General features: G+C 49.5%; 1 protein-coding gene across 1 annotated transcript in view; it reads left to right on the top strand.

Annotated features, from left to right (window-relative positions):
- Window positions 1-26,938, top strand: part of CAPN12 (calpain 12) — a 42,669-nt gene extending 15,731 nt beyond the window's left edge. The window contains exons 6-21 of the mRNA XM_081200325.1: window positions 5,587-5,670; window positions 6,696-6,781; window positions 7,655-7,729; window positions 8,282-8,454; window positions 10,025-10,200; window positions 11,592-11,603; window positions 13,022-13,230; window positions 14,185-14,227; window positions 15,354-15,422; window positions 17,985-18,045; window positions 19,501-19,565; window positions 19,936-20,004; window positions 21,095-21,173; window positions 22,845-22,961; window positions 23,523-23,581; window positions 26,370-26,938. Coding sequence (XP_081056451.1) covers window positions 5,587-5,670; window positions 6,696-6,781; window positions 7,655-7,729; window positions 8,282-8,454; window positions 10,025-10,200; window positions 11,592-11,603; window positions 13,022-13,230; window positions 14,185-14,227; window positions 15,354-15,422; window positions 17,985-18,045; window positions 19,501-19,565; window positions 19,936-20,004; window positions 21,095-21,173; window positions 22,845-22,961; window positions 23,523-23,581; window positions 26,370-26,396 — 1,404 coding nt within the window. The 3' untranslated portion in view covers window positions 26,397-26,938. The remainder of the gene's footprint in view (window positions 1-5,586; window positions 5,671-6,695; window positions 6,782-7,654; window positions 7,730-8,281; window positions 8,455-10,024; window positions 10,201-11,591; window positions 11,604-13,021; window positions 13,231-14,184; window positions 14,228-15,353; window positions 15,423-17,984; window positions 18,046-19,500; window positions 19,566-19,935; window positions 20,005-21,094; window positions 21,174-22,844; window positions 22,962-23,522; window positions 23,582-26,369) is intronic.
- Window positions 26,939-27,744: the final 806 nt, after the last annotated feature.

Consider the following 27,744-nt stretch of genomic DNA (forward strand, 5'->3'; position numbering starts at 1 on the left):
TGGATTACTGCAATGCGCTCTACGTGGGGCTACCTTTGAAGGTGACCCGGAAACTACAACTAATCCAGAACGCGGCAGCTAGACTGGTGACTGGGAGCGGCCGCAGAGACCACATAACACCGGTCTTGAAAGACCTACATTGGCTCCCAGTACGTTTCCGAGCACAATTCAAAGTGTTGGTGCTGACCTTTAAAGCCCTAAACGGCCTCAAAGGCCCAGTATACCTGAAGGAGCATCTCCACCCACATCGTTCTGCCCAGACGCTGAGGTCCAGCACCGAGGGCCTTCTGGCAGTTCCCTCATTGCGAGAAGCAAAGCTACAGGGAACCAGGCAGAGGGCCTTCTCGGTAGTGGCGCCTTCCCTGTGGAACGCCCTCCCACCAGATGTCAAAGAGAACAACAACTACCAGACTTTTAGAAGACATCTGAAGGCAGCCCTGTTTCGGGAAGTGAAATATACTCAGAGTCGCAAAGTGATTTCATGCTCTTTATTCAGCTCATAGTGGTGAGGAGGAATGAATGAAAGTCCCCTCACAGTATCTGCTTTATATACATTATTTACACAATGGGCTGCACATGATTGGCTAATTCCGGAATTCTACTGTAAGCCAATCAGGTTGTGGATTCACTTCTATCTGGAGCAGGATTGGGTGGTTCCTGCCAACCAATCATACTGCTGCATTGTTCTAGGACCAATCAGACTGCTGCATTCTGAATCCTATTGTTCTAGGACTAATCAGACTGCTGCAATTTGGATCCTATTGTTCTAGGACCAATCAGACTGCTTCAGTTTGGATCCTATTCAACTCAGTACATAACACCCCTCCCCTCTAAGTTCCAGTCCTGCCCGGGAGGTCGCATTCATAGTCCTCAAGGTACGCCGGTGGCCTACGTGTGCGTTGCGGCCTGGGGTGTTCCCTGGTCCGGGCTCCAGGTTCTGGCTCGTGTTCCAAGGATGCTGGCTGTGATGGGGTTGTTTGGTCGGGTGCAACCGGCTCGCTCAGTCGTGGTTCTGGTTCTGGTGTCCTTTCGGCCTCACGGGTCCTCTCTGTATTTACTGATTCTGCCTCTCCTGCTGGCCCCTCCTGCTCTATGGGCCTCACTGCCCCGCTGTTCCCTTGGGACTCCTCTGACCTGTCCTCCTCCTGGGTTTCTCCCGGGAATCGTCGCCGTATCTGGTCGCAGTGGCGGCGCCAGCATTGCCCCCCATCCGTTAGCACCTCGTACGACACTGGGCCAGTGACCCTGGTGACTGTGGCGGGTACCCATGCTGGGCCTGCCCCAAAATTCTTTGCGTACACTGGGTCCTGGGCCTCGAAGGTCCGGGGGTTCCTGCCTTCCCCCACCACTACCTCATCCTGAGCTCTATCGGGGTGAAGGCGGTCCAATCTGATTGCAAGGCGCCGACCCATTAGTAGTTCAGCGGGGCTCCGGCCAGTCGTTGAGCTGGGGGTGCTGTGCTGTGCTAGGAGGAATGTGGCAAGGCGGTACTCCCGGTCCCCTTGCGTCATGCGGCAAAGGGTGTCCTTGGTGGTCCGCACCATGCGTTCTGCTTGGCCATTGGTGGCAGGGTGGAACGGCGCCGAACGGATGTGGCGGATGGTGTTCTGTGCTGTGAAGGTTTGGAATTCTCCTGACGTAAATGCAGTCCCGTTGTCTGAGACGAGAGTGTCAGGGAGCCCGTGGGTTGCAAACAGCCTGCGTAGTACCCGGATGGCTGCGGACGTGGAAGTGGACGGTACCAGTGCGACTTCCAGCCATTTGGTGTAGGAGTCCACCACTATGAAGAATGTTTTCCCCTGAAAGGGGCCAGCGAAATCCACATGCAGGTGTGACCATGGTGCTCGGGCGGACTCCCAGGACTGGACTGGGGCCCTTGGGGGATCTGGGCGGGATTCTTGGCAGGCCTGGCAGTGTTTGACCCAGGCCTCTATCTCTCCATCGATCCCCGGCCACCACACATAACTCCTGGCAAGGGCCTTCATTCTTACTACCCCTGGATGTGTCTCGTGTAGGGCTGTGAGGACCCTTTTGCGGAGGGGCTGGGGAACAACGACTCTGCTTCCCCATAACAGGCACCCCTTGTGGGCCGACAGTTCATGTTTGCGGGTTGTGTAGCCGGCGAATTCTGGCCCGGGGCTGCCGCTGGGCCATCCCCTCCACACCCAGTCCAGGACCCGGGAGATGACCCTATCTTTCTTGGAATGGTGTGCAACTTCTTGTGCCTGAATGGGGCGGTCGGGAAGCAGCTCCAGGCTCATAACCTCTTGTGCAGGTGCTGGGTCAGGGCCTGTTTCCGGTAGTGGTAGCCTGCTGAGGGCGTCCGCATGGCCCATCGCCTTCCCAGGTCGATGAATCAGTGCATACTGGTAGCTGGCAAGGAAAATTGACCACCTGAGGACGCGAGGAGACAGCACTTGGGGGGTCTGCTTTTCGGGGGCAAACAAGCCAAGCAACGGCTTGTGGTCAGTCACCACGGTGAAGGGCCGCCCGTACAAGAAATCATGGAATTTTTTTACTCCCTTCACGATTGCCAGACCCTCCTTGTCAATTTGCGAGTAGTTCCGCTCGGTTGCATTGAGTGTCTGGGAAAAGTATGCCACTGGTACCTCTCTTCCATCCGGGAGTTGGTGCCCCAGGACAGCGCCAATGCCATAGGGTGAGGCGTCGCATGCTAGCACCACCGGCAGCCTCTCGTCGAAGTGTGCCAAGACAGAGTTTGAGACAAGCAAGTCCTTGACTGCCTGGAATGCGGCCTCCTGGCGCTGGCCCCACACCCAAGGGGCCCGCTTGTCCAGGAGTCTGTGTAGGGGCTCCGCTACCGCCGCCTTGTGGGGAAGGAAGGAATGGTAAAAGTTCAATAGTCTCAAGAAGGCCTGAAGTTCAGTCTTGCTCTTGGGCGCTGGGGCATCACAAATGGCCCGTACCTTGTCCCCAGTCGGGTGGACCCCTTCTGCGTCCACCATAAATCCCAGAAAGTCCACCTGAGGCACTCCTAGTAGACATTTTTCCCGCTTCACCTTGAGACCCGCCGTCTGGAAACGGTGCAGAACGGTGCGGAGGCGGTCCTCAAACTCCTCTGGTGTGGGCCCGGCAATCAACACATCATCGAAGAAGGGGGTGACACCAGGAATCCCTTTAAGGAGAGAGTCCATTAGATTCTGGAATATGCCTGGTGCCACGCTGACCCCGAATTGCAGCCGCTTTACCCTGAACGCTCCTCTGTGCGTCACAATCGTCTGTGCCTCTGCTGTGGCCTCATCTACTGGCAGCTGTTGATATGCTTGGGCCAGCTTGCCAAAAATTTTCGACCCAGCCAGGGTGGCAAGGACATGGCTGACCACTGGCACTGGGTATGCGTGGGCCGTGAGGGCCTTGTTTATGGTACATTTGTAGTCTGCGCAGATGCGGACCGAACCATTAGGCTTGACGGGTGTGACGATTGGAGTTTCCCAGGGGGCATTAGGCACCGGCTCCAGCACTCCTTGCTCCACGAGTCGGTCCAATTCCTCGTCTATACGGGGTTTCAAGGCGAACGGGACCCGGCGGGCCTTGAGCCTGACCAGTCGTACTGCGGGGTCAAGCTGTAGCGCAATGGGGGGGCCCGTATACTGTCCCAATTTCCCGTCGAAAACCCCTGGAAATTCCTTGCATATGGCGTCCACGTCCACTTGTAAGCTAGTGTGGTTCACCCCGGTGACAGCTAGCCCCAGTGGTCCAAACCATGCCAACCCCAGTAAGCTAATGTAGGGGCCCTTGACCACAAGCAAGTCCAGTTGCCGCGTCCGCCCTCGGTATTGCACCCTGAAGGTCCCCACGCCCATTGTGGGGACCTTACGTTTCTGGAAGTCCCGTAGGGTGAATGGGGCCGGCCTGAGTTTGGGACCCCCAGTAGGACACAGTTTCCTTAAGGTCTTTGCCGAGATTATGGATAGAGTTGAACCCGTGTCAAGCTCCATGCGGCATGGGGCCCCCTCTATCTGTACCTCTACATAAATTTTCTCTACGTTGGGGTGGGGCAACTGGTATACCTGGCAGTCCGTGAGCTCCGTCGAGTTGCCTTGGTGCGTTGGGCCCCAGGACCTGGGGCTCTTGGGTTGGTCATCTGATGCCTGGTGTCGGGTGGGCCGAGCCCGACACACCCGGGCGATGTGTCCCGATTTTCTGCACTGCCTGCACGCTGCGTTGCGGAAACGGCAGGTCCTCCTCTCGTGACTCTCCCCGCAGCTTGCGCAGTTTCCTCCTCGTCGAGGCAGCTGTGCTCTGTGCGCTGCTTGAGTGCGCTGCTGTACTTGGTGCACCTCCTCCCTGTCGGATCCTGAGTCGTCGGTGAGGTCTTCGTGGTGGACCCTCGGTTGGGATGGCAGCCTCGGCCGTGCCTCTTGCGTTGACCTCTCGGCAGCTTCCGTTGCCAGGGCCTCCTCCAGAGCGACCTGGAACGTTAGGTCCTTCTTGGCGTAGAGGCGTCGTTGCAGCTTCTCATCCTTCAGGCCACTGACGAGGCGGTCACGAAGCATGTTCTCCAGCTCTGAGAAGTTGCAGAACCGGGCGGCTTGGCGGAGAGAGGTCACAAACCCAGTTATGGTTTCCCCAGGGGCTTGTCGCTTTGCGTAGAAGGCATTTCGACGAGCCACCACTGAGGGCTGCGGCGAAAAGTGCCCCTTCAGCTGTTCCATTATTGTTTTGTATGGAACAGTAGCGACGTCTTCAGGCGCAAGGAGAGCCCGGGCGATTTCAAACGTCTCCTCTCCACAGACGCTGAAGAATATCGCCCTCTTCTTGGCGTCTTCTTCGTCGGTGACCCCTTTGGCTTCTAGGAGGAAGGTGAAACGGGAGGCGTACGCTTCCCAGTCTCCAGATGCTGGGTTGAATGGCGAGAAGCTGCTGTCAGTTGCCATTCTGAGTTCCTTGTGTCCCGGAGCTGAAGCCTGGATACACGGTGCGAGGCAGCGGTGCGTCAGGTGGCGGTGCTGCGGTGCTGTGTGTGGCAGTCAGCTCAGCGGGATCCCACCCTCGTCACCAGTGAAATATACTCAGAGTCGCAAAGTGATTTCATGCTCTTTATTCAGCTCATAGTGCTTCAGTTTGGATCCTATTCAACTCAGTACATAACAGGAAGCTTTTAATGTTTGATGTATTATAGTATTTTAATATTCTTTTGGAAGCCGCCCAGAGTGGCTGGGGAAGGCCAGCCAGATGGGCGGGGTATAAATAATAAATAATTATTATTATTATTATTATTATTATTATTATTATTATTATTATTACACCCCAAGACTTCATTAAATTCTAACTCTTACCAGATCTAGGAGTCTGGCACCCACAAACTCGTAACTCTAGGGAAAGACCTGCTGGATCTAGTCCGGCATCCTGTTCTCACAGTGACCTACCAGATGCTTATGGGATACTTTCCAGCAGGACCCGAGTGCCACAACCTTTTCCTCACTTGTGAATCTTACCAACTGGTATTCAGAGACATATTCAAGGCTATTGACAAATTGGGGGTGGGGGGGAAGGAGTTAGTCACCCAATTGTTCTGGGTGATGGGGTGGGTCTGACTGTGCTGTCCATCCTGATTTTCTTCAGGCTAGTGGTCCTGAGGAGACTGAACTAGAAACCCCAGAGAAACTGCTGAAAGGACACGCCTATTCCATCACCGGATTCCGCAAGGTATGTCTTGGCAGATTCCACATCAGCCTCTTCCAGGGGCATTGCAAGGCTAAAGGCTGAGATATTTTGTACCAGTGTGGATCGCCTCCCTCCTTTCTCATTTCCCGCTGCTGCTGCTGCTGTTGTTAGAAGAGCTTTTCTTACAGGGCAGCTTTTCATTTCATAATTGGCCTAAATTTCTATCTATCTATCTATCTATCTATCTGGGACATGGGTGGCGCTGTGGGTTAAACCACAGAGCCTAGGACTTGCCGATCAGAAGGTCGGCGGTTCGTATCCCCGCGATGGGGTGAGCTCCCTTTGCTCCTGCCAGCCTAGCAGTTGGAAAGCACATCAAAGTGCAAGTAGATAAATAGGTACCGCTCTGGCGGGAAGGTAAACGGCGTTTCCGTGTGCTGCTCTGGTTTGCCAGAAGCGGCTTAGTCATGCTGGCCACATGACCCAGAAGCTGTACGCCCGCTCTCTTGGCCAGTAAAGCGAGATGAGCGCCGCAACCCCAGAGTCATCTGCAACTGAACCTAATGGTCAGGGGGTACCTTTACCTTTTTACTATCTATCTATCTATCTATCTATCTATCTATCTATCTATCTATCTATCTATCTATCTGAATTGGCATGGGCCAATGGACAGCCAGTGTGGCAAAGTGGTTAGAGTACCTGACTAGGGTCTGGAAGACCTGGGTTCAAGTCTCTAGCCAGCCATGAAGCTTGCTGGGCAACCTTAGGACAGTCCCTGGCGATCATTTTTAACCTACCTCGCAGGCTTGTTGTGAGGATTGTAAAATGGGAGGAGACGAACGACCTACACTGCCTTGAGCTTCCTGGAGGAAAAGCAGGATACGAATGCAATAGCAAAATGTGCAAACTGCGTGTAAATTTGTGTCCCGTGCCTCAGTTCTTTTAAGCACCTGGCAGTGCCCCCTGGTCTTTAACTCCTTTTGGGGTCTCTGCGTAAAAAATGTCCCTGCTGGCTGTTCTCTGCTATAAAACAGGGACCACCTGCTATTTATTTTGCTCATTCTTAGGTCCATGTGGGGGACCAGAAGGTGAAGCTGTTGCGATTACGGAATCCATGGGGCAGGGTCGAGTGGAACGGCAGCTGGAGCGACACGTGAGTTTGCCTGGAGGCTCTTGGGGGCAGGACAAGAAGCAGAAGGCACAATACCAGGAGAGGCATTCTGAGCAAGCGATCACATTATACTGCCTTGCAAAATTTGGGGGGGGGGTGCCTGGGATGATGGATATATGTGGGTCTCTTGATAGCTAGCTGTGTGATCTCTTGAGTTTCATGTCCACAGCCTCCATTTCCAGGGCAAGTCCCGTAATCATTTCACATCCCAGAGTGTTTTAATGTTAAAAAGACTTAAGCAGGTCCACAATGGGAGTCAGGAACTTAGTGTGACTAGCCCTCTTCCAGCAAAGATTTGGCAATTGTCCTCGCCTTTTCACTTTGAGGTGTCCCTTCAAGACCTTTTCATTCCCCCCCCCCCAAATCTTGGTAACAACAGCTTACCCCTAACGAAGCTGCAGTTTCCAGAATCCTCAGCACTTCCCAGGAATCATTGAGGGGGAAGCCACACGCTTTGGATGTGTGTTAAATGTGCTTTTAAATTGCACAGCGTTGACGGTGGCCACCTTTGCTAACCAGGGACGTATCTACACTCACGGTTTATAACGTTAAAAAAGGGTTAAAGAATGGTTTTCAAAACGCGTTGCTCTTAACATTCTTAAATTGTTATTAAAATGCGACACCAGAGGGCGCTGCAGAGAAACCAGCAGAGTTTGGACTGGTGGGGGGTAGGGGGCAGAACGATAAGGTAAGAAAAACATTTTAATTTGGAAGTATGACCTGTGACGTTTTAGAACAATATATATAATATCGTTTCTGTAACGTTAAACAGCTCAGTGTAGATCCAACCCAACTTTTGCCTATGAAGCTCTCCACTGACGTACGTTTGTGAATGCCCATGTTTTTCTGCCCTAGCTCACCGCTTTGGAGCTACGTGGACCCTGGACTCCGGGAGCGGCTGCGTGTGAAACAAGAAGATGGGGAATTTTGGTAAGAAACAGAGCCTCAGATCTTAACTCTTCTTTTGCGGTGTGGAGTTCTTCAAGGGAGTGTTTAAAAGGGTGGGACCACCGTAGTCAGAGAACAGTCAGTGTTAACCCTTGCCCAGTATTTTGTTGTTGTTTAGTCGTTTAGTCGTATCTGCCTCTTCGTGACCCCCTGGACCAGAGTTGGGTCAAATGCAACACTGTCCAACCATCTCATCCTCTGTCGTCCCCTTCTCCTTGTGCCCTCCATCTTTCCCAACATCAGGGTATTTTCCAGGGAGTCTTCTCTTCTCGTGAGGTGGCCAAAGTCTTGGAGCCTCAGCTTCAGGATCTGTCCTTCCAGTGAGCACTCAGGGCTGATTTCCTTCAGAATGGAGAGGTTTGATCTTCTTCCAGTCCATGGGACTCTCAAGAGTCTCCTCCAGCACCAGAATTCAAAAGCATCAATTCTTCAGTGATCAGCCTTCTTGATGGTCCAGCTCTCACTTCCATACATCACTACTGGGAAAACCATGGTGTTACACACTTCCCCCTGTTTTGCTCTCTCTCTCTCTAGGATGCAATTGTCTGACTTCATACATCATTTCGATATCTTGGAGATCTGCCACTTCCGCACTGATGGGCTAGAAGGGGAGAGTTCCCCCTCTGGCTGGTACGGCGGCGACTGCTTCCAAGGGAGCTGGGTCAAAGGTCACACTGCGGGTGGACACCGGACCTTCAACCCCTGGGGTAATCCTTGGAGTTTGGGACAGGGGAGTAGACAGAAGTGGCACTGGCAGGGCTGAGCTGGGAGCAGATTAATTGGGCATGGCGCCGGGTCTCTGGCCTTTCAGAGGTTGATGGATTGCAACTCCCATCATCCGTCCATGGCTTGGCTTTGCTGGCTAGGACTGATGAGTGTGGGAGTCGGACAACATGTAGAGGGTCACAGATTTCCCTTGCCCCGGGCAGATGCAACAAAGGCAGGTTGGGGGAGACCTATGGCCTTCAGGACATTGCAGAAAATGCAAGCAGATAATGAGGCAGGGAGTAATGTGGGAACACGGCATGCTTGTGTGAACGTGGTGGTGTGTTACTCTTGGTAAGATTAAAAGTGAGTACAGTCATACCTCGGGTTACAGCCGCTTCAGGTTGTGTTTTTTGGGGTTGTGGACCACTGAAACCCGGAAGTACCAGAACGGGTTACTTCCTGGTTTTGGCAGTTGTGCATGTGCAGAAGCGCTAAATCACACTTTGTGCATGCACAGAAGCGCCGCGGGTTGCGAACGCTGCGGGTTGCAAACGTGCATCCCGCACGGATCACGTTCGCAACCCAAGCATCCACTGTAGCTGATTCAATAAATGCATGTTATATTCTGATAAGTGGGAATGTCTTATGGTTCCTAGCCCAAAATTGCAGTAATATGGAGGGTGAGAGCCAAGATCTCAATAGGCGTGGATGAGCTCTGAATGCTTCTTAAAACATTTTTGAATTACTACTACAGTGCTGCCCCGCAAGACGAATGCCTCGCAAGATGGAAAACTTGCTAGACGAAAGAGTTTTCCATTTTGGAGGTGCTTCGCAAAACGAATCTCCTATGGGCTTGCTTCGCAAGATGACAATGTCTTGCGAGTTCCTGCTGGTTTTTTCCCCCTCCCCCCTTTTTCTAAGCTGCTAAGCCACTTATCAGCTGATCCGATCAGCAGATAAGCCTCTAAAAGCCTCTAAAAGCCGCTAATAGCGCTAATAGCACTAATCCGCTAATCCTTCAATGGGCTTGCTTCGCAAGACCCAAAAACCGCTAGACGAAGAGAATCACAGAACGGATTCTTTTCATCTTGCGAGGCACCACTGTACTATTATTAGTAGTGGTAGTAGTACCCCGCCCAGCCACTCTGGGCAGCTTCCAATAACTATAAAAGCGTCATAAAACATCAAGCAAAATCTTCCCTATTCAGGGCTGCCTTCAGATGCCTTCTAAAAGTGGTATAGTTATTTATCTCCTTGACATCCGATGGGAGGGCATTCCACAGGGTGAAGCAATAGCACCACCTGCCGGCAGTTAAAAGCGCACACCTGGTGCACTTCAATGCTGTTCATGGAGCCGCAAAGCACTTTCAGCAGGTGATGTCCTGGTGAGGTGTGGAAGAAACTAAGTAGCTGCTGGAGGGCTCTCAAAGTAGCGTAGTAAAGTTTGAGGAGAGGCAATTTCACTGCAAGGAGTTTCCCAGACAATTTCTCCCACAGCCCTAGGCCCCAAACATGCCCAAAAACCTGAGTTATCTGAGTGGCTTTAGACCCGTTTCCCTCGCTGCGCAGACACCTTTTGGATGAACCCCCAGTTCCACCTTTCACTGCTGGAGCCAGACGAGAAGCAAAGGAAAAAACAGGATCAACTCCCTCATCCCTCCTGCTCCCTCCTTGTCTCCTTGACGCAGAAGGACCGGCGCAGGAGCAATAAGGGCTTCCTTTGCATAGGCTATGACATCTTTCAGGTGAGCGCATGAGGCTGACTGGATCAAATATTGTGTCTGGTGACAAGATTTTCCAGAAGACCCACCTGGGGATGAAGTAAAAGCAATCGGTAGCTTAGACAGGGGCTGCCCATCCCATTCTGCCGCCTGAGGCGAAATGGGAAGGTGCTGCCTGCCCACCCCTAAGCGCCGCCGAAGCCTCACTTACCAGGGATGTGTGGCTTCAGCTTCTGCTGATATCGTGCAGAGGCCTGATGTGATTTTCCTGAGACCCCAGGAACCGAGGCGCTCAGCTATTGCAGCTGCTTCTCCTTGCTTCTGCGGTGACGTCCCTTGGATTTCACTGCCTGAGACGCCTACCTCATGAATGGGCCGGCCCTGAGCTCAGTGGTCATCTGCTTCTAGAGCATCTGTTTGCATATAGAAAGTCCCACGTTTAGTCCCTGACATCCAGGCAGGGCTGAGAATGTCCCTGTGTGGAACTCTGGAGAGCTGCTGCCAGCCAGTGTTGACAATACTGGGTTAGCTGGACTCATGGTCTGACCTGGTACAAGGCAGCTTCCTATGTCCTTCCTCTCCATGTTATCTGCTAATAAGCCCCCTCTTCCACTCCACCGCCCCCCCCCCAGCTGTGGTCTGTCCACTATGTTAGTAATATCATAGCTTATCAATTGCCTTTTCTGACACTCTGTGGATTGACTCTCTCAGGGCAACTTGTGATTAAACACATTGACAGTTACAATCCAAAAATGAAATGGCAGGGAGGTAGGGGTGGGTGGGTGTCTTTTAGAGAAGGATCAGCAGCAACTGATACTAAGTAAAAAAAAACACCAATCAAGGTTGCAATGCTATAATCCTATACACATCAGGAGTGTCTACCTTTTTTGGGGGGTCAAGACCCCTGTTCATCCCATGCCACCTGTCCAGGGGCCAGTGGTGGGTGTGGCTACCCCACACTCCGGCTGGATCTATACAGATTTAAAAAACGCTATAGAAAAATATGCTATGAAAAACTCTTAATGGAAAATCCCTTTGGCGACAGATCACTGCTCTACAGCACCACCTGGTGCCAAGTGTTTATAATGCAGTTATAACGATGTAATTGACGAGTGTAGCTGAGTCCCCTCTCACACACACATACAGGGCAAACATCACACACAACCCGTCACTCTTCAAATGGCCAATGTGATGACCCCAGAAGTAGCAGTTTGCATCCCTACCTGGGCACTGGGCTTGTAGGGCGTACAGGGTGTTTAAACCTCTCCAGCCACCCCAATTCCATGTCAGTCTGTTGTTGTCACCACCATTGCCAAAATCAGTGGGAACTTGGAGGTGGGGCTGTTGGGGGGAGAGAAAAAATGGTTGCAGCTTCATGGCCCTCCTATAAACTTTCCTCCTCTCTTTTCTTGCAGATGTCCGAAGAGGTAATAATCCAAGTGGTTTGTACTGTCTTGAAGGGGTCTCTCTCTCTCTCTCTGCATAATTGCTTCACCCAGAAATTAAGGAACGGGCTAAGATAGGAAAGCTACAACCCATTTGGAAATGATTTTTGAAAGGGAGGTTGGCGCAGTGCAAGTGCGCCAGCAGGAGTGCTGGGCTGACTCCATCAGCATGTTTGCACTGTGCTGACCTCTCTACTGCCTGGGTAAGCAACAGTGACCCACTTGCTGGGAAGGGAGCAGTGTGGTTCTGACCCAGCCGCAGGGCTTTTTTCTGGGGGGGGGGATGCAGGGGTATGCATACCCCTAAACATTTTGTGAATCTGAGTTTGGCCTCATTGAGGAGCAGTATTTCAATATGAGTAGGAAAATGAGAGTGCCCCTAAACATTGTTTTTAGGGAAAAAAGCAGTGGCCAGTCTTATAAGCCACTTCTGTTCATGTACTTCCTCAGTGTTATGTGGAACAAAAATGAAGTCTGCCAAGCTGCTACAGCAGGCCGGTTGAGGGGCATTCATAAGGGACTGAATAATAATAATAATAATAATAATAATAATAATTTTATTTATTGAATTTATATACCGCCCTACACCCGGACATCTCAGGGCCATTCACAGAATAAAATCAAGATATAAAACCACAAAATACATAATAAAAATAAAAATGACAACCCAATAAAGGTAAAGGTAAAGGGACCCCTGACCATTAGGTCCAGTCATGACCAACTCGGGGGTTGCGGCGCTCATCTCGCTTGACTGGCTGAGGGAGCCGGCGTACAGCTTCCGGGTCATGTGGCCACATGACTAAGCCGCTTCTGGCGAACCAGAGCAGCGCACGGAAACGCCGTTTACCTTCCCGCCGGAGTGGTACCTATTTGTCTACTTGCACTTTGACGTGCTTTCGAACTGCCAGGTTGGCAGGAGCAGGGACCGAGCAACGGGAGCTCACCCCGTTGCGGGGATTCGAACTGCCGACCTTCTGATCAGCAAGTCCTAGGCTCTGTGGTAACCCCACCCAAAAAAACCACATTTTCAAAGGACATAGGATGTAAATCAAATCAACCAAAGGCCTGGTTGAAAAGGAACGTTTTTGCCTGGCGCCTAAAGGTGTATAATGAAGGCGCCAGGTGAACTTCCCTGGGGAGAGCATTCCACAGATGGGGAGCCACTGCAGAGAAGGCCCCGTTCTCATGTTGCCACCCTCCAGACCTCTCACGGAAGAGGCACGTGAAGGAGGGCCTCAGAAGATGAGTTCAGGGTTCGGGGAGGTTCATTTGAATGGGAGGCTCCGGATACTTTCCCCCCACAACAGTCTGTTCAGAACAGTGACAGTGTACTCTAGAAATGGCCTGGGAAACTGCTGCTCCTCCCGGGGAGAAAAGCCTTGTTGACTTTCTTCCTCCAGTATCTACAACAGAAGAGCACAGCTAAAAGAAAACAGCTGCTCCCCAAACTCAAACAAGTTTGGCCGACTGCCTACGGGTATTTAAGAGACATCACCGAATATATCCGGTTGCCCCCCGGAGATTACCTGATCGTCACCAGCCTTCAAAACCCTCTGGCTGAGGCTGAATTCACCATCCGCGTCTTCACGGAGAAGAAACATCGCTTCCGGTGAGTTCTGATGCCCCAGAGGGTCTAAGCCTCAAGGCTTCTGTGCCAGCCTTGTACCTTCTGCCTGTTCCCACTGTTTTTTTTAAGAACTTTATTTTTATGTTTAAAAGTCAGCCTCAGTCAGTACTGCATTTTTCGCTCCATAAGGCGCACCTGACCATAAGGCGCACCTATTTTTTAGAGGGGGAAATCAAGGGGGGGGGGGAAATCCAGGTCTCCCCCCCCCCAGCCCCAAAGAGCAAAGAAGCCAAGACAGCGAGCGGGATCCATCCCACTCGCTGTCTTGGCTTCCTCTTTAGCCGCGCGCAATCTCTTCAGCCGGGAGAGGCTATGCGCGGCTAAAGAAGCCATAGCCATGTGCAGCCTCTCCTGGCCGGAGGGGCTGCACATGGCTATGGCAATACCCCCACCTCCCACAAAAGCCCACAGGAGCCGCACACCCTTTAAGGAGTGTGCGGCTCCTGCGGGCTTTTCTACGAGGAGGGAGAAGGGACTGACTGGCCGCGTCAGTCCCTTCTCTCTCCTGTGGAAAAGCCCGCAAGAGCCGTGCAGAGCTTGTGTGCGGCTCTTGGGGGCTTTTCCTGCCTGCCTCCCCCCTGCATTCACTCCATAATACGCACACACATTTCCCCTTACTTTTTAGGAGGGGAAAAGTGTGTCTTATGGAGCGAAAAATACGGTAACTATGGGTGGTATTCAGTTCTAGAGTAGACCCATCAGCATTCCTAGACATGACTAACTTTGGGTTCATCCACATTTCTGCTTTGCCCCAATCTATTATTGTAGATTTTTTTTGGGGGGGGAGATGACGACCCCTAAACCCTACTAATTAATAAATGGTAGGATTTTGATTATTTGGGATGTAAATGGAGAAATACAAGAAGTGGAGGGTTGGGGGTGATACCCGTACCTGCATGTTTAGGCACTCCTAGATGATGTTATGTTGCCTTCTAGGGAAATTGGCGAAGAAGTCAGCGCAGATGATAAAGCACTACAGGTAACAGCTTATTCTCTATGGCAGTGCTTTAGGAAGATCGGGTGAATTTGTTTGTTGGCCTGGGTTCGGCACCCTCAGAATTTCAGCTTTCTTAAAACATGAGGCCAGATTCTAGCTCTCAAACCACAGACACAGCTGCAGTGCCTGATAGAATATTGCAAACTAGAAGGCAGTTGAGCAGGTGCAAAATGGTTAGGGGCACGAAATTCCAGCGCCTGGGCTGCCTCAGTATGGCTGTGTGTTTCAGTCGCTGGGCTCCGTTAAAAGCGGCTTTTCCATACAGACCAGGAAGTGACCTCTCCAGACAACAGAACGACTCTTTTTTTCTTATCTCTGTGACTGCGAAGAAGAAGAGTTTGGATTTGATATCCCGCTTTTATCACTACCCGAAGGAGTCTCAAAGCGGCTAACATTCTCCTTTCCCTTCCTCCCCCACAACAAACACTCTGTGAGGTGAGTGGGGCTGAGAGACTTCAGAGAAGTGTGACTGGCCCAAGGTCACCCAGCAGCTGCATGTGGAGGAGCGGAGACGCGAACCCGGTTCACCAGATTACGAGTCTACCGCTCTTAACCACTACCAAATGCTGTTAGGCCAGGCATGTCCAAAATGTGGCCCGCCAGTCAATGTGGCCCACCAGTCAGTGTAATCTGACCCCTGGACCCCTGGATTAAATTAAACTTCAATCCTAATAAAAGCTCAACAACTTTGAGCCCAACAACCTCAACAACCTTGGTCGGCCCTCATGCATGTTCACTTCTTCAAATCTGGCCTTCTTTGAAAAAAGTTTGGGCTCCCCTTCATTAGGCAGTTGAATGTGCATGCGTACTCTGTCCATTTCCCTCCATCTCACTCCCTCCACACAGCCCCGGGGGCTGGCAACCCATGCTATGCCACTGCCCATTTGTGCCCTGAGCCAATCAGTTCGGTTCTCCTTCCCCCAGACTTTTAAAAAAACTGTGAATGTGTTGTTCTGAGAGCCGGTTACTCAGTACTGTGCACAGCCAACTTATCCCCTGGCTTGATTTGCTTTTAATGTGTGGATATTTGTCCTGAAATCGGTGACTGTGGACCCAACAGCAAGCTTGCCCCTCAAAGAATGTACATCTCTCTCTTCTTGCTTTCCAGATAATGATATCGCCCAGGATTGAAGTCGACCAGATGCTTGAGAAAACTTTCCTGGAGTGGGCAGGCCAGGTAAGGGAGTGTAAGAACATTGGTCAGCACAGCCCTTACCTGCTTGTCTTGTTTTGCAATTGGTTGATTGTCTGGCTTATTTAAATAAATTTAAATATTAAATTTTTAAAAATAAATTTAAATATTGCAAACTACTCACCATCAGTGAAGGGTCCCTTTTTAGAATCACTGAGAAAGCAGAGAGACTACAACAAGGGATGTCAGAGAATTCCAGTGAATGCAGAAATGGAAGCAGAAATTGCTGATTCACACATATTTACCCCGTGTTTAGAAGGAAAATCGATCCAGTGAATAAATCAGTATTCGCTGTTGTAGATTTCAGTCTGCAAATGATACCTAATTGAGCACACACATGGTCTGTTTGCACTGTGTTGTGAATGAGCAGAATAGCGTAATGACGACATAATTAGTTACCGTATTTTTCGCTCTATAGGACGCACTGGACCATAGGACGCAGCTTGTTTTAGAGGGGGAGAACAAGGGGGGGGAATCTCTCCCTCTCTGCGCAGCGCCCCTTCAGCGAAGCGGCAGGAGAAACGGAGCCCCTTCCATTTCTCCTCCCGCTTGGCTGAAGGGGCGCTGCGCAGCTCTCCCTCTCTGCTGAAGCCAGGAGTCTTGCTCTCCCAGCTTCCGCAAAAGGAACCCGAAGCCTTCGGAGTGCAGCGGGAACTCGCGCTGCGCTCTGAAGGCTTCAGGCGGCTATCCCTGAAGCCTGGAGAGCGAGAGAGGTTGGTGCGCACCGATCCCTCTCGCTCTCCAGGCTTCAGCGAAAGCAACGCGAAGCCTCCGGAGCATGGAGGGAGTGCTCCCTCTGTGCTTCGGAGGCTTCGTGTTGCTATCGCTGAAGCCAAGGAGCCTGCATTCGCTCCATAGGACGCACACACATTTCCCCTTAATTTTTGGAGGGGGAAAAGTGCGTCATATAGAGTGAAAAATACGGTACATAAGCTACGTAATTTTGCCACAGCAGAAAGCAGGATGAACAATGTAGTTTTGGGCAGAGAATGAACTGCAGTGGGAAGGAAACAGTGCTGAATGCAACAAATACAGGGCAGTGGCAGAGGGAAACATGGCAGACAACCGTGGGACCCTGGTTGATGTCCTGAGTAGGAGAGAAAGAGCCAGGGGCCCTGAGAATAGAAGTGGAGGAGGAACTGAGGGTGCTTGGCAGGCCCACAGTGGCCCCCACAGCCCACCTCAAATAAGGGTTTAGACTGGGGTAGGGGTAGAGGATAAATTCAATTTAGTTTGCATTTCATGAAAAACTATATATTTCTCAATTCTCACACACCAGTATGCAAACCAAAACACAGCTACCCTTTGAAACTCTCACAAATTTTGCAACACTGTTCTCCAACCAAACAGTGATTATAAAAATGTACCGTATTTTTTGCTCTATAAGACGCACCAGACCACAAGACACACCTAGTTTTTGGAGGAGGAAAACAAGAAAAAAAATATTCTGAATCCCAGAAGCCAGAACAGCAAGAGGGATCGCTGCGCAGTGAAAGCAGCAATCCCTCTTGCTGTTCTGGCTTCTGTGATAGCTGCGCAGCCTGCATTCGCTCCATAAGATGCACACACATTTCCCCTTACTTTTTAGGAGGGAAAAAGTGAGTCTTATAGAGCAAAAAATACGGTATATATTGGGGAAAATGCACATACAATGCATTAATCAGTGAAAATAACGTACAAAATTGCATTATATTAGGGGAAATGGTTTGCAAAAATGTGCATGTTAATCAAAAACTGCATATAGCAATGTGTAGGATAAATTAACACTGAAATGCTGACAAATTTTCATGAGGATTTAAAGTACGTTTCCAAGCACAATTCAAAGTGTTGGAGCTGACCTTTAAAGCCCTAAACAGCCTCGGTCCAGTATACCTGAAGGAGCGTCTCCACCTCCATTGTTCTGCCCGGATACAGAGGTCCAGCTCCGAGGGCCTTCTGGCGGTTCCCTCCCTGCGAGAAGCCAAGTTACAGGGAACCAGGCAGAGGGCCTTCTCGATAGTGGCACCTGCCCTGTGGAACGCCCTCCCACCAGATGTCAAAGAGAAAAATAACTACCAAACTTTTAGAAGACATCTGAAGGCAGCCCTGTTTAGGGAAGCTTTTAATGTTTAATAGGTTATTGTATTTTAGTCTTCTGTTGGAAGCCACCCAGAGTGGCTGGGGAAACCCAGCCAGATGGGCGGGGTATAAATAATAAATTATTATTATTATTATTATTATTATTATTATTATTATTATTATTATTATTATTATTATTATTATTGGAAACCCCTCAAATTGCCATAGAAATGGGGTGGGGTGGGGTTTGATTTAAGATTAGAAAAGTGAGAAGCTTAGAGAACCAAAATTGGCAGATTCCATCATTCCTGATCACTGGTCATGTTAGCTGAAGTTGACGGGAGCTGGAGTTCTCCAATATCTGGAGGGCCAGAGGTTCCTAGCCCCTGCTTTTCACAGAGCATTAGCCCTGAGCCTGACTGGCATGGAGAAGAAGGTGGGCCCATTACATTATGTGACTTTTCTTGGATTTTTATTTGGCTGATTCAGGACCTGCAAATGGGCGCTGCTGAACTCCGGGGCATTCTGAATCAGATCATGAAGACGACTTGTGAGTATCCAACACGGTTGCCTCCCCCATCGGCTACATTCTTCCACCTCTTCACTTTCTTCTAGTTTGTTCCCATCTTCTCTTTCCTAGAATTTAAAATCTGGAAAGAACATGGAACTTATTTCCCTCCCTCCCACCTACGCTTCCGGGTGGCTCCGGGCGCTGGCAACCCATGCTACACCACTGTTCCAGACTATCACTCTTCTGTGGATGGGATTCAGTTGAATGCAAGCAAATTTGGGTTTTGCAACTGAAGTGGGTTTGCCACTGTTGTGCAACTTCCAAAACACACACACACACACTTTTAGCAGTAAGGAAAGTGTTGGGACAGTGACACTGGAAAAGGTGGTAACATTTCTTGGCCTGCTCAGCCATTTTCTTGGTTCTGCTTTAGCAAATTTGCACCTCTCCTCTCCAGGAATTACTTTAACCCCCTCCCTTTCCAAATAGTGTTGCCTTAATTGAGTGGCAGTCATAGGCAAGAGTACAAAGAGGAGGGAAGGAGCATTTAACCCTTTCTTAGCAGTGCAAATCGTCCCCACTCCCAGAATCCCACTGGGGAAAGGAGGACTGTCCACTTGGCTGCAGGGGTTCCAAAGTCAGGAAGCAGAGTTGCTATTCCACTACCGCCTTAAAGCAGATTGGTAGTAATTGGGTGCTGCTAAATTGTCCCCAGGGGGACGCGGGTGGCGCTGTGGGTTAAACCACAGAGCCTAGGACTTGCCGATCAGAAGGTCGGTGGTTCAAAACCCTGCGACGGGGTGAGCTCCCGTTGCTCGGTCCCAGCTCCTGCCGACCTAGCAGTTCGAAAGTACGTCAAAGTGCAAGTAGATCAATAGGTACCGCTCCGGCGGGAAGGTAAACAGCGTTTCTGTGCGCTGCTCTGGTTTGCCAGAAGCGGCTTAGTCCTGCTGGCCACATGACCCAGAAGCTGTACGCCAACTCCCTCGGCCAATAAAGCGAGATGAGCGCTGCAACCCCAGAGTCGGCCAAGACTGGACCTAATGGTCAGGGGTCCCTTTACCTTTACTAAATTGTCCCCATCTGGGAGCACCTAATGTCGCAAATCCATTCCTCTGCCCTTGTTCCTGCATCAACCAGCTCCGAGGGCCTTCTGGCAGTTCCCTCACTGCGAGAAGTGAAGCTAGCTACAGGGAACAAGGCAGGGGGCCTTCTCGGTGGTGGTGCCCGCCCTGTGGAATGCCCTCCCATCAGATGTCAAGGAGATAAACAACCAATAGACTTTTAGAAGACATCTGAAGGCAGCCCTGTTGTTAATGTTTGATATTTTGTCTTGTTTTTAATATTTTGTTGGGAGCTGCCCAGAGTGGCTGGGGAAACCCAGCCAGATGGGTGGGTTATAAATAATAATAATAATAATAATAATAATAATAATAATAATAATAATTAGCTGCAGTAATTATGTGTCCATCCTCTCACCACTTTCTTTTCCAGGGTATCCGCTGAAAACTGATGGCTTTTCCATGGAGCAGTGTGAAAAAATCACCCAGCATTTCAGTGTATCCTTCTCTAGGGAAGTAGATGGGGCCAGGTATCAAGGGAAAGGAGTCCGGATCCAACCCCTAGCACAAGAAAATAGTGGTCCATTGAATGAAAGAGAACCCCAAATTCTCATTCTCTCTTCCATGTAGGGATGGCATGAGCCTCCCACATGGGGAGCATGTGTGTGTCTCCGACGGGTCGGGCTACATTCCAGCCGTGCAAAAGCTGGAGGTCTCTATGCTCTGCCTAAAACATGCACTAGCTGCATCCAAAGCAGCATGGTTTCTCATGCATGGTGAGGGGGGTATAGTGCAGGGAGAATCTCTAGGGCTGGAGGTCCCCCCACCCCTGCAATATCCCATTTCCTTTTCCTTAACTCTGTAACAGGGCAGCAAGACAGGCAAGCTGACACTGAGCGAGGTTAAGCAGCTCTGGACTAAGATAACGGAATGGGAGGTGAGGGTATGGACCAGATCAGCTGGACAAAAGCCCACCTCTGAAGAGGTTCCCCTATCCTTGGCCACCTCTGTCAGGGTTGACGGGTTCTGGTGTCAATGCAGGCAGAAGATGTTGATCTGTTGAGCGGACAATCAGGAATCGGTCTTCTTGTATTCTTATCAGTCCTGGCCAATCTAAACTGCCCCTGGGAAGAGGGATCGACTGTTAAACCACTCTGGGAATTCCAGCTCTGTGAGGGGAAGAAGGGGGATCTCCTAACCGTTCCCGGCATTCCCCGTTCCTGGGATACTTTGGGAGGAGCTATGGCTGTTTATGGGATGCGGGTGGCATTGTGGATTAAACCACAGAGCCTAGGGCTTGTTGATCAGAAGGTCGGCGGTTCAAATCCCCACGACGGGGTGAGCTCCCGTTGCTCGGTCCCTGCTCCTGCCACCCTAGCAGTTCAAAAAGCACACCAAAGTGCAAGTAGATAAATAGGTACCGCTCCGGCGGAAAGGTAAACGGCATTTCCATGCGCTGCTCTGGTTCACCAGAAGCGGCTTAGTCCTGCTGGCCACATGACCTGGAAGCTGTATGTCGGCTCCCTTGGCCAGTAAAGCGAGATGAGCGCCACAACACCAGAGTCGGCCACGACTGGACCTAACGGTCAGGGGTCCCTTTACCTTTAACCTTTATGGCTGTTTATAGTGATGTGGTACTGCTTTCAATGTATAGCACAGAGGGGGCCTGACTCTCTTGAGCTCAGTATTTAATAGCAAGATGCTATCCAGCGCCGAGGGCTTTCTGGTGGTTCCCTCACTGCAAGAAGTGAGGTTACAGGGAACCAGGCAGAGGGCCTTCTTGGTAGTGGCACCCGCCCTGTGGAACGCCCTCCCACCAGATGTCAAAGAGATAAACAACTACCTGACATTTAGAAAACATCTGAAGGCAGCCCTGTTCAGGGAAGTTTGTAATGTGTGACATTTTAATGTATTTTTAATCTTTTTTGGAAGCCGCCCAGAGTGGCTGGGGAAACCCAGGCAGATGGGCGGGGCACAAATAATAAATTATTATTGTTATTATTACCTCTCCCGATTCCACTCCAAAGAGTATATTCATCGGTTATGACATGGACAGGTCTGGCACCATGAACACCCACGAAATGCAGCTGGCATTGGACACAGCAGGTGAAAAGGAGTAGGAAATAATGCACGGGGATATTGTTCTTTGTTATGAAGCTGGATTTATGAAAATCCTCTTTGTGGAATTCACAGGGATCCTTTAAAAGTCATTTGGTGTTAGAAAAGGATCTCCACTTCAAGGCAATTCCAATTCAAGGCCTGGATAGCTCCGTTGGTTAGACCATGGTGCTGATAACACCAAGGTTGCAGGTTCGATCCCTGTATGGACCAGCTGCATATTCCTGCACTGCAGAGGGTTGGACTAGATGATCCCCAGGGTCCCTTCCAACTCTACAGTTCTATGATTCTATGAAATCTCTCCCCCCTCACCGCCCCCCCCCCCAAATGCAGAGGTAGTCATGAGTACTAAGAAACCGGCTTGTTGGATCCACGCACCCACACTTCTAAATCCCTAACTAGAATGGAACTTCGTGGTTCAAATGTGCGAAATTCAGACGGGCTGCAAGGAATGGACAGAGTGACATTCAGTTTCTGATCCTCCAGTGAAGTATAATCTGGATGGGAGTAACTTTACAAAAAGGGACGCGGGTGGCACTGTTGTTAAACCACAGAGCCTAGGACTTGCTGATCAGAAGGTCAGCGGTTCGAATCCCCGCGACGGGGTGAGCTCCCATTGAATCATAGAATCATAGAATCATAGAGTTGGAAGAGACCACAAGGGCCATCGAGTCCAACCCCCTGCCAAGCAGGAAACACCATCAGAGCACTCCTGACATATGGTTGTCAAGCCTCTGCTTAAAGACCTCCAAAGTAGGAGACTCCACCACACGCCTTGGCAGCAAATTCCACTGTCGAACAGCTCTTACTGTCAGGAAGTTCTTCCTAATGTTTAGGTGGAATCTTCTTTCTTGTAGTTTGGATCCATTGCTCCGTGTCCGCTTCTCTGGAGCAGCAGAAAACAACCTTTCTCCCTCCTCTATGTGACATCCTTTTATATATTTGAACATGGCTATCAAATCACCCCTTAACCTCCTCTTCTCCAGGCTAAACATGCCCAGCTCCTGCCCACCTAGCAATTCGAAAGAACGAAGTGCAAGTAGATAAATAGGTACCGCTCTGGCGGGAAGGTAAATGGTGTTTCCGTGCGCTGCTCTGGTTTGCCAGAAGCAGCTTAGTCATGCTGGCCACATGACCCGGAAGCTGTACGCCGGCTCCCTCGGCCAATAAAGCGAGATGAGCACCGGCAACCCCAGAGTCCGTCACGACTGGACCTAGTGGTCAGGGGTCCCTTTACCTTTACCCTTAAGCTTACAAAACGAGGGTTACAGGCAGTTTGAGATTCCGTGCCTTTACAGAATGGTGGCATTTGCTTGTAAATTCAGTTTCCAGAGAATCTTTGCTGTCATTCACAAATAAACAATGGGTTTCTAGTCCCCATGGCTGCAGAGATGAGTTGCCTGTGGGCAATTCCTGCAGGATTTCAAGAGGTTTGGGGTAGCTGAGTAAGATTTTGAGGGGGTAGCCCAGAGGTGGGCTCTCCAGATGTTGCTGGACTGCAACTCCCATCATCCCTGCTAGATGGAGCTGATGGGAGTTGTTATTGGAGGCCAACAATATCTGGAGACTTCCTATTGGAAGTGTAATAAATGACACAAAGCCAAATGCTAATTTGCTTACTTTCCATATTGTTCTCCTCATTTGTGGAATTTTACTCAGGGTTCCACTTAAACACAAAGACAAGAGAGGTCCTCGCGGCAAGATATGGCAACTCCTGGCTTCAGATGGACTTTGACAACTTTGTGTCTCTCATGGTGCACCTGGAAAGTGTTTTCTGTAAGAGACAACTTCCTCATTTTATTATTGTTATTGTTCAGTCATTCTTGCATCATTCCCTTCCTCCAAGAAGCTAAGGGGGATAAGTGCTTTGCTGAAACTGATATTAATGCAGAGAAGTTTCTGGTTCAGCAACTATTCAAAACGTTTTTTTGCCATAGAATTGTCTATTCAGAGTGGGACACATTCATCTGAGTAAAAAGGCAGTTAAAAAATATAACAACAACAACAACTTCAAACATATGATGAAGTGAGCTGTAGTCCGAAAAAGCTTATGCCATACTGAAAGTGCTAGTCTTTAAGGGGACACGATACTTTTTAATGTGTTTTTTTATTATAATAGACTAGCATGGATAACCCTCTGGAAAATATTTACTATGAATTTTGTGATACACTGCTGACATTTAAATACAAACTTTTAAGCAGTGTTGATTAATGCAGAAATGGCAAACAACGCACTTGTGTATGAACGCACCTGAAATTGTGACGGCTTGGAAATTGAGAAATACATCCACACATCTCTAATTTTGGCATGACTATGTTTTTGTTTATTTTCACCAGGGCAATGCAAAAGCTGGGATGCTGATGACAAGGGACAGATTTGCATGACAGAGCAAAAGGTGAGGAAAAGGCAGTTGTCTCTAGACTGTCTCACATTCACCCTGCAGACATCACCCCCACATCTCCCCCAGCATAGATTACTAAACTCCACTGCACTTTTTGGGGTGGGGGATGGGAGGGCGGTTGTATGCATGCCTTTTTCCGCACTGGGAAGGTGGTGAATTTGAGATCATCACCATCAATTCCTCCAGTAGCAAAATCAAGTGTCGATAGAAATGCAGCCACAACAGGGCAAGGGAGGCACCAGCATGTTCAGAAGGGAGAAGGCGCCGTTAACAACAACAACAATTCATTAATTATACCCCACCCATTTGGCTGGGTTTCCCCACCCACTCTGGGCAGCTTCCAACAAATTATTAAAACACAGTAGTCCGTCAAACATTAAAGGCTTCCCTAAACAGGGCTGCCTTCAGATGTCTTCTAAAAGACTAGAAGTTGTTGTTCTCTTTGACATCTGGTGGGAGGGCATTCATAGAATCATAGAATCATAGAATCATAGAGTTGGAAGAGACCACAAGGGCCATCGAGTCCAACCCCCTGCCAAGCAGGAAACACCATCAGAGCACTCCTGACATATGGTTGTCAAGCCTCTGCTTAAAGACCTCCAAAGTAGGAGACTCCACCACACTCCTTGGCAGCAAATTCCACTGTCGAACAGCTCTTACTGTCAGGAAGTTCTTCCTAATGTTTAGGTGTTAGGCCATTCCACAGGGCGGGCGCCACTACTGAGAAGGCCCTCTGCCTGGTTCCCTGTAACTTGGCTTCTCGCAATGAGGGAACCACCAGAAGGCCCTCAGCACTGGACCTCAGTGTCCTGGTAGAACGACGGGGGTGGAGACGCTCCTTCAGGTATACTGGACCGAGGCCGTTTGTGGCTTTAAAGGACAGCACCAACACTTTAAATTGTGCTTGGAAACGTACTGGAAATCAATGTAGGTCTTTCAAGACTGGTGTTATGTGGTCTTGGTGGCTGCTCCCAGTCACCAGTCTAGCTGCTGCATTCTGGATTAGTTGTAGTTTCCAGCTCACCTTCAAAGGTAGCCCCACGTAGAGCGCATTGCAGTAGTCCAAGCGAGAGATAACCAGAGCATGCACCACTCTGGTGAGACAGTCCGTGGCCACATAGGATCTCAGCCTGCGTACTAGATGTAGCTGGTAAACAGCTGCCCTGAACACAGAATTGACCTGCACCTCCATGGACAGCTGTGAGTCCAGAATGACTCCCAGGCTGCGCACCTGGTCCTTCAGGGGAACAGTTACCCCATTCAGGACCAGGGAGTCCTTCACACCTGCCCGCCTCCTGTCCCCCCAAAACAGTACTTCTGTCTTGTCAGGATTCAACTAGATCTGTTAGCCACCATCCATCCTCCAACCGCCTCCAGAAACTCACACAGAACCTTCACCGCCTTCACTGGTTCAGATTTGAAAGAGAGGTAGAGCTGGGTATCATCCACATATTGATGGACACCCAGTCCAAACCCCCTGATGATCTCTCCCAGCGGCTTCATATAGATGTTAAAAAGCATGGGGGAGGGGACAGAACCCTGAAGCACCCCACAAGTGAGAGCCCAGGGGTCTGAACACTCATCCCCCACCACTACCTTCTGAACACGGCCCAGGAGGAAGGAGCGAAACCACTGTATAACAGTGCCCCCAGCTCCCAGCCCCTCTAGAGTTGCAGAAGAAGAAAGCAAAGTCCAATCGAGCTAATGTGGTGTATGGGTTCAAGGGCTGAAAACAGAGGGTAGAAAAGGATGTTAGACTGCTCAAGCCACTAACAGGTTGCAGTATTTTGGAGGATTATGGTTAGGGGAAGCATCTCCTGTCACTAAACCCTCTAGTCCAGTATGTTAGGAGTTTTTAAGGCAGGATTTGGCTCACCAGTGGCTCTCCAGAAGTTGTTAAACTCAAACTCCCATCATAGCCACTGGTCAGGGGTGATGAGATTTTGTCAGGGACTGTGCTGAGGAGGAATGGTGGGATTCTGAATCTTCCCAGGAGCAGGAGGACAGTATAGATTTGGAACGGTGGTTTGCAGAGGGATGTAGTTCAGAAGGCAGAAGCTGGGAGTAACTGGGTGGTGAACAGCTAGGAGAACAACGGGGGGGGGGAGAGTTAACAGACTCAATATCGCTGGAAAGCATCCATCCAATCAGCCCAAGGTCAAGGAGAGCAGATAAGGTGGCAGCACAGAAAGCACAGTGGTTGCGAGATCAGGTTGCAAGACCCGGAAGTGATGTGGGTGACTAGGGGGGACGTGGGTGGAGCCCTTAACTGGGAGCACCTCCATTCCTAGGAATGGATTCTTTGTTCTCTTGCTGTGATCGTTAAAAACCATAAATGGTAAGAGACTCCTTTCGCTTTCTTCTGCTTATATATACTGCCAAAGGAGGGGAAGGGAGCCGAGTCCATGGAACCTGACGGATTTGTAGTCCAAAAGCATCTGTGGGGCTACAGGTTCCCTATCGCTGCCATAGAGTATCATGGCCAATGACAGCTCAAATGAGTACAGGCTGTGTAGGAATAAATATTTCCCCCTCTCTTATCTATGAAGATAATCTCTCCCAAGCAGATCAAGTAACAACAAGAGCCCAGAGCAACGTGGGGCGAGAGAGTAGTGTTCACATGAGCTTTTGATGCCGCTCACGATGCTACCCAGATTTTAAATTAGCCCTGTGGCTTGTCCAAGCCCTCTGTCCTCCTTATAACACCTGCAACTGTCTACTATATTGTAGCCCAAACCAAGTGGGGAATTAAAGCTCACCTGATTTCTTTTCTGCCTTTCAGTGGATGGATCTTGTCATGTCCACCTGATTCAGCCATCTCCCACTCTCCATCCGTGGATGATCATGATCCATTATGCCCAGAGGCATCCAAAGACACTTCGACATTCACTGAACGTTTCAAGTTCCGCAATCAGAATAAATCAAGCACTGCAGTGAAATACTTAGCCATTTTAATTTTATAATGGATGTAATTAAAATGCAACTTTCGGTCTCCATCTTGTTTATAGCTGAAAAGAATACCATTTTAATTTGCATATAAGTATCAAATGAGCAGGAGGCGGTTAATCCCAGGGTTTTGGGTTCGAGCCCCATGTTGTGCTAAAGATTCCTGTATTGCAGGGGGTTGGACTGCATGACCCTCGTGGTCCCTTCCAACTCTACAATCCTATGAAATGCACATTCTTATAACAACACAATAAGGTACAAAATTATTTTATATTACCATATTTTGGTTTTGATTTGTGATGAAGTTCAGAGATTTACCTGTTTTATTGTAACATGTTTACTGATGCTCATTGCTGGAATAACTTTATATAAGCTACTTTTTCTGATCTGCCTCGAAAACTGTATACAACTAAGGTTAAAATTTAAAGTACGGTAGTTTAAATTTTAGTTTAAAGTTTCAAAAGTTTAAAGTTAAGTTAAGTAGAAATTAGGAACATTTTCTGCTCACCATATATATATATCCGCGTCAGTCAAAGGAAGTCCAAAAATATGCAGGAAACTCCACAAAGAGTTCGCAACATTTACTTGGCAAGGGTTAGAGTAATGTCAGGTTGTCTCTGCTGATAGAAGTAAGCTACTGTCAGGTTGAAACACTGACTCCAAAAGTCAACACCTAACTTGTAAAGCTTTAACGAGGTAAATGGTTTTTTTCATTGACGAACTATAAATTCAAAATATACCAGGCAATTACAGGTCTACACAGTAAAATCTACTTAATAAACGTTGCGTAAGCCAAATGTAACTTACTGGTATCCCCTCCATGTATTTTTTTTAAGCCTTTGAGAGATTTCTTGAGTATAGTATTGTGACTAATACAGCTGACTCACAAACTTTTCTTTCAAAATCTTCTTGCCTATGAATACTCATCATCCCTGGCAATGGGCAGCTGGAGGCGAGTATTGGGTGTGATGCAAGTCTCACTCTCAATTAAAGAAAGACAGCAGTAAGACCCAACAGCCCTGGTCACAATACCCAGTGGTAACTGAGCATGTACCCATAATTCAAGATCCCTTGATTCCTCACCATCTTCTGCAGCCACACACAGAGTTCCTTGGGAGACAAGATAATGTTTCTTCATACATAATGGCTTTCAAGGCTAGAAGACGCACTGGTGCCGTCCCCCCACTTGAATGGCCTTAAACGGGCTAGAG

Source organism: Podarcis bocagei (genome assembly GCF_964188305.1).
Source record: "Podarcis bocagei genome assembly, chromosome: 7".
Classification (NCBI taxonomy): Eukaryota; Metazoa; Chordata; class Lepidosauria; order Squamata; family Lacertidae; genus Podarcis; species Podarcis bocagei.